This window comes from Homalodisca vitripennis, chromosome X, assembly GCF_021130785.1.
Source record: "Homalodisca vitripennis isolate AUS2020 chromosome X, UT_GWSS_2.1, whole genome shotgun sequence".
Lineage (NCBI taxonomy): Eukaryota > Metazoa > Arthropoda > Insecta > Hemiptera > Cicadellidae > Homalodisca > Homalodisca vitripennis.
The window spans coordinates 142816433-142830655 of record NC_060215.1 but is presented as its reverse complement, the minus strand read 5'-3'; the positions used below and the strand labels follow the sequence as shown (position 1 = coordinate 142830655).

Sequence of the window (14223 nt, the reverse complement as noted above, 5' to 3'; positions counted from 1 at the left end):
AAAGAAGCTAAAAGAAAACTCACCCACGGCGCCTGCCCTGAAGTGACTGTTAAGACCGACACTAAAGCGCATTATTATGACAGGTGTCAAGCTGTTTGTCAGATCAGCTGAGAATGAATCAGCTAGCATGTGTCTCACTACATGTGAATAGGGAATGTGTAGCTGTTGTATCGTTCGGTGTTGTGCAGGCGGTGTGTTCCCTTATCAGTAAACTGCAAATACCAAAGCTTCATTATCAATACACCTCTTTATGTCTGCAACTGTCGGGCCAGTAGCGCCATTGCATGAGCGGAACCTGTTAATTAATGCACTACAGTTTACAGCTTCCAGTCATGGTTTACTTGAAAAGGACAAAGATATCGATCAGCGTGATGCTAAACAATGCACTTCATTGTGTCTGTGCTCGCTCGGGGCAGTATCATCTGAACGTATTCAGTTACTGTACTGTAGTGTACATCCAGCAGTCATTAATTAATTCAAAAGGTCAAAAATACTGAAAAACAAGGTGTCAAACAATATACTTCATCATATCTGTAGTTGCTCAGTGTACGATCTGCAGAACGTATTCAGGTACTGTACATCCTACAGTCATTAATTGATTCAAAATGTAAAAGATAATAATTGGTTAGATATTAAACAATATACTTCATCGTATCTGTAGTTGCTCAGTGTACTATCAGCAGAACGTATTCAGGTACTGTACATCCTACAGTCATTAATTGATTCAAAAGGTAAAACATACTGATAAGTTAGATGTTAAACAATACACTTCATCGTATCTGTAGTTGCTCAGTGTAGTATCAGTAGAACGTTTTTAGTTACTGCACTGAGGTGTACGTCCTGCAGTCAATGCATTCAAGTGTCAAAGTTACTGATAAGCTAGATGTTAAAGAATATACTTCAAATTAGATGAATTTACTGAGTGTAATATCAGCAGATTTATTCAGTTGCTGCACTGTGGTTTACAGCATGCGGTCATGTTAAGTGGTAAAGAGCTACGGTATGTTTTACTCGAGAAGCCTCCTTATACTTCATGTACACAGGGGTTCTCATATATAATAAAATGTCCTCCCTTGAAATGAATTCCTGCGTTGTTGACAAAAAATTTAATTGTACAGTACTGGCAATTTCATGTAACAGATTTTTAATATATTTGAATTGGAAATATTAAGCCTATGATAGAAATTAAAAATTCTTTACTTCAATATACACTATATCTTGATATTAATGTGTGATAACAAATAATATTAACTGTTTAAGTCGGTATTTTTACAGATCCGCAATCTGGTGCACCAAGATTCTAATAATTACGTTTTGCTAGACTAAAAGTTGTATAAAATGACACACATGATCTTCGCGAGTAAAACAAACTTTCCACCAATAACCTTTTTTCTACTTCGTATTTCAGAACTGTTGGGTAAGTACATGATCGGTGCCTTTACTATCCGGAGGCCACAATTTTTGGAATAGTTTTCCATACCGGGGACCTAAACATAACCTGTTCTTTCTAATAATGCAGTTTTTCTGGTCCCGATAAGAAAGCTATTGCAAAAATAGTGGCCTCCGGATCATACCAAAATACCGTGATCTAAAACGCGGCCTTCGAATCGCCCAGCAACTGGGTCTACAAGAACATATGCAATTGCAGATCGAAAGGATACTATTAACTTATTACAGTTCACTTAAATAAAGAGAGGACTGTCATGACAGTCCTCCAAATTCGACTGTAGTTTGTGTCCGTCGCGTTAACGATACTTACAATATTTTTAATGTCACTGGGTGGGAAGAATTCTCAACCACGAGATTACTCTTATATCCCAACTACGAAGAGGCTGCCGCGTTGCCTCTTCCATTGAGAGTGACATCTCCCGAGGCTACCACGTGACCGAAAAGAAAGGAAAGGAGAGAACTAGTGCAGAGAGATGAGATGAGAACCCGAGAGGGTGGGGCAGGAGGGGAGGGGAGAAGCACGTAGTGTTACTATGGTTACACTATTGATTGCACTCACACAATCGGAGTTACACAAGACGTTTTGGGGTAGTCCGTTGAAACAGAAAACACTGTTCTTTATGGCCCCACTGCGTTAAAACAAGGATACTTTTCCGTATGGCGGTAATTGCCTTGTACCTCTGTCCTACACCACAAACTACTGGTGTTATTATTATTTATAGCGTGCACTATTAAGTACCGTATTATTATTATTTCCGTACTATATATTACCGTGTGTATAGCACGGTACGTAACTAACTATTACCATTTGTCCATTCACCAGGAGTCGTCAGTAGAAAATAGATAATTCGACAAAAGTTCATACATTACAATTTTCACCACACTACATCACCTTACACATGGCTATGGATAATATAACTTTTGAACCAAATATATTCGGTTTTTTAACGATTTATATTTTCCATTCGAACATAAAAACTTTACTCAGCTGCACAACATCAAAATACGAGTATGTGGAGGAAGCATATGTTTTGTAATCCCTCTGCGCAATCAGCTTTGGGGGTGGCAACTCTTTCGAGGAATGCGTCAAGTAACTTTCCTCCCCTGATTCACACACAGATCCCCCCACCCACTACGATTTCAACCAGCAAACTACACATTCAGGCATACATTTTCCCTTATTGCCATTCTAAATATTACTGACTTCTTCCGTAACTTGAAAAGCACAAGAACATTAATTTTCTTAATATTTTTATAATACTTACAGCAGTACATTACTGTCTTACTTTACTCTTTGTTAAATGGATTAAAGTGCTAAGAGTACTTTGCATAGCAGTTGGGAGGGGATATATAGGGCGTCTGTAATAAATAGAGTAAACCACGCCAGCTGTGATTGGCGGCGTTTAACTCACATTAGTTACTACATTTGTGTTATCGTTTGAAAGCCATATTTTGTCTCTACTTTACAATTATTTTTATTTTCACGGGAATACTAAGCCGCCTCGTTTTACGACCAGTTACTTCCTTGACCTCCAGAATATATTTCATAGGAAATATGGCGATATCGATAGTTAGTCCCGACTGTATGGCTTACTCAAAACTCTTGAGGTTGTTCTTTTCTACATTCAACAGCAAAAATATGTAACTTTATCACAGCGACCTTGTGTGAACGTCCTTTGTGTACACAAGTCCCAACATATAGGCTATTAGGTTTACATATGATAAATGATAATAATCTAGCGATATACAAGAAGCTGCAGTAAAACATGTAATGTTTTTATTAAGTTAGGGGAAGTATTTTGACAATTTTGGACAAAGACGGTCCATCGTTTAACTTTTTCAAGTTTTTACTCCCTTCAAGGGGGGACATATTTCATTCGGTTACTTTTGACGATGATTGATTCTATCTGATTACATTTGTGAAGACGCCGAACGTACATTCACAAGACGGCCAATAACATTAACATTCATCATGTAAACGCGCACGTGAACATCTATACGGCGCAGAGTTACCGTGTAAAACGCCAGTAAGAATGTGTTTTGAATGCTCGCACGACCGTTTACAGACACGCGCAGGCCGCAGAGGAAAGGTAGTAAAACCGCAAACCGCATTCTCTGTACCACGAGCGTTAGTGCGAGCACTACCTTTTCCATAGTGATCCGCACTAAATGAGATATTAGTTATGTTCACTGAAAAAAAATATTAAAATACATAGCGTGACACTTTCCATATTGTCCAATTCCGAACACATCTCTAAGTATAAACAATGTATGTATATGTATGAGTGTATTCCTTCAATTTCATAAAGGTATAATGTATAAGTTCTTTGGAAATGTTGGGCATAAATACATAAAATATATACATATATCTATCCGAGATCGGGTGACCGAAAAATCATTATTATCCACCTTAGCTTCCTAAATACATTAAAAATAATAAAGTGTTATATGGATTTTATTGATACACTGAAGGTAGTAATGCCTTATCCTCAGTGTTGTTGTACATGTGCGTAATGTTATTGGTTGGACGACAGAACTAGCCACAGTGAATTTAAAATTCCTGTAAAATATGTATTTAATGAGATTATTTTAATAATAACGATTCATTGGCAAAATACCGAAGGATACAAAGAACGGCTATCTTTTCCTATATACTTTCACGGGACAATGTTTCAATACCTTGATCCTTGCTTTAAAAGAATACTCTCAAGTATATTGCTCCGAAACTGAAACGGATTCGCAGTTCAAGGCTGCAAGAATATAAGGGAATTGCACGGTCTAAACCTTAGGGATCGAATTTTGGGTCTTAGTAAGAGATAGCGAAGTGCAAATATGTCAGTAACCATAAAACAAGTAATAATAAAGATTACTTGGTGAAATACACAAGGATACAACTATCCACAACAACCACAAGGAACGGCAATCTTTAGCTATATACTTTCACGGGACAATGTTTCAATACCTTGATCCTTGCTTTAAAAGAATACTCTCAAGTATATTGCTCCGAAACTGAAACGGATTCGCAGTTCACGGCTGCAAGAATATAAGGGAATTGCACGGTCTAAACCCTAGGGATCGGGTTTTGGGTCTTAGTAATAGATAGCGAAGTTGAAATCTGTCAGTAACCGAAACTCTTCTTATCAGTACTGTCTAGATCGGACTGTTCCGCGAGATCCTTGCAAATGCTACGACGATGATAGGCATGATAAGGATAAAGGGAATCGGGCTCTTAAAAACTAAACTCTCTTGAATTAACAAAATTTTAAGTGCGTATGATTTGAAGTCCCCTGAAATATGTCTGATACCATATAAATTTTTTTAAATAAAAAAGACAGGTTTTGTTCATCGATATAATATGAAACAGAGATGTTAAAAAAATACAAAATGTGTTGCGCTTACACAGTATTAATGAACCCAAGATTTATTAACGTAACAATATTTTATCTCTCACCAACACAAATAATCATCCTGTAATAACAGTGTTTTGTGAATTGTACCTGCTGAACGATATTCTCAGATCAAAAATTTGAATGTCCTCTCACTTTGTTTGCTTAATTTAGTGTCCTCGTCTAATTCCAATATATTTATAATAAAACAATTTTACACAGAAAATGTTGAGTAAGAAATTGGGTTGAATAACAAATACTCGACAACACAATTTGAAAAATCGAAATACCAACAAGAATACGTTTTTAGTAACTTAGATTGTACTCTCTATACAGTGTTAAATGGCTTTGGCTTTATCTAACTCTGCTTTTTTGTTTGCAGTTTTATTATTTGTTTCATATTTATAGATTTTTCCTAATGAGTAATATTTAAATTATGGTAAAAGCTAGATTAGTGTTCATTGTACAAGCTATAATTATCAATTAAACAAAACAATAACTTGTCTTCCATTGGTTTAATCATTTAAGCCTTCTACAAGACTGCAATAACAACGAGGCATACAGTTATTTAACATATCTGGAGAGAATTTCTATTTTTGTGATAAGTTATCGACATAATAGTGTTTGGTATGGGGTAAATATATCTACCCTTGCTAACCTTATATTGCAGTTTGAAGGATAAAACGAGAGACATACGTAGATCAACCGCAATACTTACAAGCGCATTTCCTGCTAAAATGTAGGCTACATCGACTTAAAAATAATACACCAGTTACACTTTTCTACCTGCAACATTTAACAATTTGCTGATCACGAACACTTCAAGCACATTCTATATTAACAGCACCAACCTGTAGCATATATCGCGCGATTCTTCTTGTTAGATTAAATACATAGATATATCTCCAAGTCCTGAAGAAACTGAATACTTTATGATTTTATGATCTACAATAATTTTTCATATTACGCACCATAGACCAAAGTGCCGATTCGCCGGTTTATTATTATACATCGCTCGGTTCAATTACATATAACAACTTGGAAAACATCAGATTCCCCTCATTCCTTGGTGAAAATTGTTGTCAAAACCAGACTTGCCTCGATCATTTTATTTACCCACTAAATTAAGTACAATATAATATGTTTTGTTATAGTACTCAGCACATTGCCTTTACAGCGCATACTGTCTCAAGATATCAAAGGCACTAAACAATTCTGATTGGTCCCTGAAGGGTAGCGTCTAAGAAATCAGATCAAAACCAAACTAAACCATTTTTAAAATTTCTGTAGGTAACATGTAGGTGCATCATTAATTTCTATCTTCACCTCAAAATTCTAGTTTAATTTAAATTGCCACTCAGAAAATTACACATTACTTTTTAAAAGTAGTGTTTTACATAAATAAATTATTGAATACAAATTGAATTTGCAAGCAGATACAGGTAAGTGATTGTTTTCCACTGATTACAGTAAACTATGCTATCACCAAGACTTGATATATACATGTTAAAGTTATATTGAGTCAAGGTGAAAGAATAGAATTTATTTATGTTGATAGTCAAAATTACTTGTTTAATTTGTACCATACAATTGAATCCTTAACTCTTTTGCATGTAGACACATTGGATTACTTTCTATTTTTTAGTCTATAGGACTACTAGCCTATCACCAGGCTTTGATATCATTTTACAGTTATATTAATTCCAGGTGATATCATACCATTTCTTCAACTGATAGATAGAAAGTTACTTTCTATGTTAGTATGTATAATTGAGTTCATAACTCATTTGCATGTAGACTCTTTGGTTTGCTTCCTATTTAATAGACTATAGGTCATTAATGTATACATTTTAAAATTGTAACCATGCGAAATCATACCATTTCTTCGACTCGATACAAAGAAAATTTCTTTTTGTGTTAGTAAGTATAATTGAGTTCATAACACATTAGCAAGTACACACATTGGATTGCTTTCTATTTATTATTCTCTAGGCCTAATAATCGCTAGACCCTGATATGTACATTTTAAATTTAGGCTATATTAATTCCAGGCGAAATCATACTATTTCTTTGACTCAATACGAAGAAAATTCCTTATTATGTTAGTAAGTATAATTGAGTTCATAACACATTTGCATGTAGACACAATGGATTGCTTTCTATTTATTTGGCTCTAGGTCTACTCTCACTAGGCCCTGATGTTTACATTTTAAAATTATAACAAGGCGAACTCATACTATTTCTTCGACTCGATACGAAGAAAATTTCTTTTTGTGTTAGTAAGTATAATTGAGTTCATAACACATTAGCAAGTACACACATTGGATTGCTTTCTATTTATTATTCTCTAGGTCTAATAATCGCTAGGCCCTGTTATATACATTTTAAATTTAGGCTATATTAATTCCATGCGAAATCATACTACTTCTTTGACTCAATACGAAGAAAATTCCTTATTATGTTAGTAAGTATAATTGAGTTCATAACACATTTGCAGGTAGACACACAATGGTTTGATTTCTATTTATTACTCTCTTGGTCTACTAATCGCTAGGCCCTGATATATACGTTTTAAATTTAGGCTATATTAATTCCAGGCGAAATCATACCATTTCTTCGACTCGATAAGAAGAAAATTCTTTTTTATGTTAGTAAGTATAATTGAGTACATAACACATTTGCATGTAGACACAATGGACTGCTTTCTATTTATATGGCTCTAGGTCTACTCTCACTAGGCCCTGATGTTTACATTTTAAAATTATAACGAGGCAAAATCATACCATTTCTTCGACTCGATACAAAGAAAATTTCTTATTATGTTAGTAAGTATAACTGAGTTCATAACATATTTGCAGGTAGACACACAATGGTTTGATTTCTATTTATTACTCTCTTGGTCTACTAATCGCTAGGCCCTGATACATACGTTTTAAATTTAGGCTATATAAATTCCAGGTGAAATCATACCATTTCTTCGACTCGATAAGAAGAAAATTCTTTTTTATGTTAGTAAGTATAATTGAGTACATAACACATTTGCATGTAGACACAATGGATTGCTTTCTATTTATTTGGCTCTAGGTCTACTCTCACTAGGCCCTGATGTTTACATTTTAAAATTATAACGAGGCGAAATCATACTATTTCTTCGACTCGATACGAAGAAAATTCCTTATTATGTTAGTAAGTGTAATTGAATTCATAACACATTTGCATGTAGACACAATAGATTGCTTTCTATTTATTACTCTCTTGGTCTACTAATCGCTAGGCCTTGATAGTGGAAGTCTCTGCTGTAACCATCAGCCTAAGTAAGAGCAGATTCGTTTATATCCTTGGGGTTTATCGGCCACCACGAAAGAATAAAGCATCGATAACCCTTGCTCTTCAAACGCTGGAAAATACCTTGAAGCTCTGGACCTCCCCAAATGTTTCCATTGTAATCATCAGGGATTTTAACATAGATTGTCTGGACCCATCGACAGAAAAGAAGGAACTTGAAGATGTACTAGCGACCTTCAACATTCACAGACTACTCCTCCCACCAACCAGGATAACCAGTGTCTCGTCTTCCTCCATAGACATGTGCTGTGTCACCCAAGATCTCAGCGACATCGTCAAGGTCCGGGTCGTAACGAAGGTATTTCAGACCACAGTGGTCAAATATGTGAGTTAGGGCTAATAATGGTTAGGACTGAACAACAAGTTCCAACAGTATGCCGAACCATCAACTCCAATAACTTAACAAATCTGAAGACTCTACTTGCGAACCAGGATTGGAGGGCCGTCCTAACAAGCGAAGACGTTGATGAGGCTTTTAATAGCTTTTTGTCAATCATCAGTTAACTCTTAATGCTTCCTGCCCTCTAAAACGGTCTAGGGCAAAGCGACTCAACCCTATTAAACATGTTTTCGACGAGGAAGCTGCTAAACTGAGAGATTCTTTCCTTCGGGCCCTTGATATTTATGTCCTAACAGGAAGCAATGAAGACAAGTGGACTGCTAATAATTTGAAGAAGACTTACGATCTAAAACTGAGATCATTGAGGCAAGAGACAACATCCAACTATATTTCCCAATCTAGCTGCAAATCTAAGGCAGTCTGGAGGGTCATAAATAGTGAAAGGTGGTCCAGGAGCCATGATCCCATGGTTACTGATTACGTGATGCTTCAGAATGGCACAAGGATAGATAATCCAGCTGAGCTCGCCAACGTATTTAATATCTACTTCACATCAATTGCTGAAGAAACCTTGAAGAGCAGTCAACAGGACAAGTCAGGAACTGTCAGACCTAGCATGCCCACCATTGCTTTCCCAATGACAGAGCTGGAACCAACGACCGAGAGTGAACTTCGGAGGATCGTCGGTGCAATGAAGAGCAAGACCTCATCAGGACTTGACGAGTACTCTTCTAAGATCGTCAAAACCTGTCTACACGAACTGATGTTGCCTTTGTTTCACATAATAAACCTTAGCCTTGTCGGTGGTCGCTTTCCCAGTAGACTGAAAACCGCCAAAGTAATTCCTTTGCACAAGAAAGGAAACAGGCACGAGCTTGGGAGTTTCAGACCAATCTCCCTGGTGTCTACCTTTTCCAAGATCATCGAGAAGGTCGCTCTGGCCAGGATTGAAGATCACCTGAAGAAAAACAACATCGACTTAGAGAACCAACACGGCTTTCGTAAGAAGAGGTCAACGATGACAGCTCTGGTTGAGTTGGTGGAGAGCATCCTTGAACACCTTGAGGATGGTGATGATATTGTCAGCATCTACCTTGACTTAGGTAAAGCCTTTGATTGTCTCAGTCACGATCTCATTCTGCGCAAACTGGAAAACCTTGGATTTAAAAACGTGGCTTTGTCCTGGTTTGAAAGTTACCTGCGGGGTCGGGACCAACTCGTTGAACTGAGGCAGAAGATCAATGGAACACTTACGGCTGTCAGATCATCTTTACTCCCAGTGACCAGGGGCGTGCCTCAGGGATCCGTCCTTGGCCCGGTCATCTTCATACTTTTCACCTTAGACCTTCCGGCGCACATAGAGAACTTTGCCAAAACGATCATGTATGCCGATGACACGGTATTGGTGGCAGCCAAGAGAAATGTCGAAGAGCTAGAATTGAGGTCAATCATATCCCTCGAGCTTGCCGTCGAATACTGTTCTGGAAATGATCTAGTGTTCAATGAAGGTAAAACCAGACAGCTCATAATGGGCAAGAACAAAGAAGAAGTTGCTGGAATCCCTAACATCGATTCTGTTCAAGCCATTAAACATCTAGGGATTACACTGGATGTCAATTTTAAGTGGGATGAGCACGTCGAGGTCCTCTGCAGGAAGCTGAGCAGTAGTATTTATGCCCTGAGACGCATTAAAGCTGTCAGCACAACAGAGGCGGTTAAAACTGCCTACTCGGCTCTTCTGGACAGCCACATAAAGTATGGCATAGTGCTCTGGGGTGCCACAGCACAACGCAATTTGCAGCGGGTTTTAGTGCTGCAGAAAAAGGCTGTGCGTGTGATGGCTGACTTGGGGTGGAGGGTGAGTTGCAGGCGGGCGTTTGTTGAGTGGGAAATTCTTACTGTAATAAATGCCTACATTCTAGAAGTGGTGACAACAGCCTGCAGAATCAGCCCACCAAGAAATGAAGACCTCCACCAACACTACACTCGTCGTGCCCGTGACTTCAACCTACCAACGCATCACAGCAGAAGATTTGAAGGCAAGCCCTCTTACATTGGCGCCAAACTGTTTAACCATCTGCCAGAGAATATTAAGATGTCCAACCCTGAGAAGCTGAAGGCGGTGCTACACCATTGGCTCCTGATCAACCCCTTTTACAGTGTGGAAGAGTACCTGGACTGGCACAACCGTGACTCCTAACTGTGAACTTTTTTTTAATTTTTTTAACTGTAAAACTGTATGTCTTTTTATCAGTTAAAAAAAATGTTTTGTTTGACACCATTTCAATCTTGAAGATTGTCAATAAAGATTTCTCTCTCTCTCTCTCTCTCTCTCTCTCTCTCTCTCTCTCTCTCTCTCTCTCTCTCTCTCTCTCTCTTGATATATTCATTTTAAATTTAGGCTATATTAATTCCAGGCGAAATCATACCATTTCTTCGACTCGATACAAAGAAAATTCGTTTTATGGTAGTAAGTGTAAATGAGTTTATAACCCATTTGCAAGTACACACATTGGTTTGATTTCTATTTATTTGGTTCTAGGTCTCCTAATATCTAGACTTCGATATGTAAATTTTAAATTTAGGCTATATTAATTCCAGTGATAGCAGTGATAGCAATTACTTTTTATGTCTGTTAGTACAACTGTATAAAGTGGAACCATAAAGAACAGTGTCTTCTGCTTCAACGGACTTCCCCAAAATGTCTTGTGTAACTCCCGATTGTGTGAGTGCAATCAATAGTGTAACCATAGTAACACTATCACCAGGCATTGAAATGCACATTTTAAAGTTATATTAATTCCAGACGAAATCATAGCACTTCTTGAAAAATTTTTTAATTTGTACAATATAACCGAGTCCAGATCGTAAAGTTAAATTGTCCACATTAATTCCAGATAAAGGCGTAATTTTTCTAATATAATTGTTTTTTTTTCAGCATCCAGTAAAAATGAAGATAACTGTCTGGGTATTCCCTTTGAGAGTACTAAATGTTCCTGAATGTGCCACTCTGTCAGATATAACAGGAATGATAATCAAGCATGGATTGGCAGAAAAAGTCTATCCGGACATAATCATGGATGTAAGAACCAAGACACTCTACTTGTACTGCTTCACTCCTGACGCTGCGTTTGCCCTTATTGACTTGTGCAATGGAGAGAAGATATGTGGCCAAGAGATCATCGTTGAGAGATGTTACAAACAAAATCCACCATCAGCTCTAATTGGACTCTTCGACCTGAGGATAAAAGGACTGTATTGAACAGACAAGTATCCTTCATCATGTATTTAAAATAATTTAAGTGTATGTGTGATTCTAATTTAAAATGTACCTGAAAATGTTACCTAACAAACGCTGTGCTATCTACTTAAAATTTATTAAATTATAATTATGTACCAATTACAAAACTTAACTTTATGTAATCTATACAAAATTCTTTAAAAAACACGTTTATCACTGTTATTTGTATTGTTGAATAAATAAATATATAATAAATTAAGCCTACATTTTTACTGTAACCAACTTCTACGAAACATAGTCTATAAGTTATTCTTATGAGATAATAATGAGCTTACAATATATATGTACACAACACACACTTCTGAAAAGTATCTATTCGTTTGGACGAATCTCAATTTTTTTCAAATTTCCCTTCTAGATACTAAAACTTATTTGCACAATTCAGTATGGTGAATGTTGTTCAGCTTTGATACACCTACACAAAACATCTTTTATGCCTTCGATAAAGTATTGTAGGCCTATAAAAGGTTGAGTACTATAGGGATAAACCAAATATATTACATAATATTAGTACAAATAACAAATATTTCCTTCATGTGATATTAGCCATTACAATTTTGATATTTAACATTTTCGACTTACAGTATCTTCATATGTAAGGTGTGTTCTTGCGCTCCAATGCCTCCTGTATATATCAATAGTCTTTTTCAACTAATAGCTATTGAAACAACCTTACTCAGTAGATTTTCTTTGTTTGCAAATTATTATTTGTAAAATATCTAATAAAAATTAAATAAACCATGCTTAAGCATCCATGTAATTTATAATGATATACGAATATGCAAATTACTTTTATTTGATAAAACTTCACAACTAGTAAAAAATGAAAACTTCATTGAATAAGATGACGACTGAAGAAGAAGACGACTTAAACAACTTCTCTGCTGCTTCAACCTCTTCCATCAGCCAGAATATTATTATAGTTGGAGTAAGTAGTAAATTTAAGAGGAGTGAATCAACCTATATATTTATTATTATGTTTCCATAGCCAAACTTGTAATTTTTTGTTTGGTCTTGAAGAAATTAATAATCCTAATCTTTAGTATATTGCTTCAGTTGACATGTAAAAAATAAAAAGAATAATGATTTTCCTCCAAAATATTGTTGTTACATAGAAACCAACTTTCACAAATCGTAGTTCTATTAGCGATCAAACTGTTAACAGTTGACCAATCTAATTTAATCTCTGCGGCTACTAAGAAAATTTATTTCAAAATTTTTAATTAACTCTGAAAACCACTAGTGTGACCATGCGATTAAGTTAGCAATGTTATTGGACATCATTATTCATACACCATTTATGTCGTATTATATGTTGTGAAAAAACAAACAAATTTACGATTTATTTTTATATGGTTATTAATTCTGTTTAAGTGAATATTTGTACATCTTTTATAATTGATCTTTAATTATTTTGTCTGGAATCCGACAAGCTTCCTTTTCGTCTCTGTAGCTCATTGGGAGCCGGCAATGTTCTTAAACACAGGTAATTCTTTAACACAAAATTTTAAATGTCTCGGATAAAACAAGCAACATAAAACTTAATCCGAAAACAATTAGACTTTAATATTTTTACACGCTGAATACTGAACGTGTTTTTAATACATTATGAACAATGAGGTTTCCTTTAAACAAAACTAAATTAATTCTTTTAGAGACATGAAATTTGAGGACGTATAATGCCACAAAAAAGTTTATTTCAAATTAATCGACCTTATGATACAATATTTATGTTATAACAATAAGGATTATGAGTTTATTTCCAGTTATTTGTAAGTAAAAAATGTCATAGCTTATGTAAATATCCAGCAACCAAATTACTTTCTGAAGGTAGGTAATTTACATCTATTTTCTCTTATTTTTTGTCTAATTTAAGTTGGGTAACATGATATGCGGAAAACATTTTACCTAAAGAATCCACCATCTTAGGGGAAAATTTATTCCATTCAATTCTACCTAGGTTTTCATCATTCTAGAGGGGGAGAAATTTTTAATTACAGTTTAACATACCATTCAAAATAGTGACCCAATTCCCTCATATGTACTGCCTCTGACCACATACAGAGATCCGATAATAGGTGGACAGCAGCACACTTACATTACTTTTCATGTTCCTGGGTTTTCTGAATAGAGATCTAAATAGCTAATTTGTTTCATCAGTAGAGTTAGATGTACCAATTAGACCTTCCTATTTATATTTATAACAAGATTAATAATAATAAATAAATAATTTATAAATTACCAAAATCAGAAACATTCTGCATATACCAACTCCCAAAGAACATTTGAAAATCGTTATTAAGTCAGAAGTTAAGATATAAGAATAGGACTTTACGGATACTTAATATCCATATGTATACTTTACCATACATCATGCAGTAATCATTTTTAATTTATTTGTT

At 35.6% G+C, this 14223-nt stretch overlaps 2 protein-coding genes across 10 annotated transcripts in view; one reads left to right on the top strand and one right to left on the bottom strand.

The window, feature by feature from the left end:
* Positions 1–14223, bottom strand: part of LOC124369951 — a 197609-nt gene that overhangs the window by 60157 nt on the left and 123229 nt on the right. The gene's annotated exons all lie outside the window — the stretch shown is intronic.
* On the top strand, positions 6080–11974 carry LOC124369952. The gene is made up of 2 exons (XM_046828166.1): positions 6080–6277; positions 11459–11974. The coding sequence occupies exon 2, from the start codon at positions 11471–11473 to the stop codon at positions 11780–11782; it is 312 nt and encodes a 103-aa protein (XP_046684122.1). The 5' UTR covers positions 6080–6277; positions 11459–11470; the 3' UTR covers positions 11783–11974.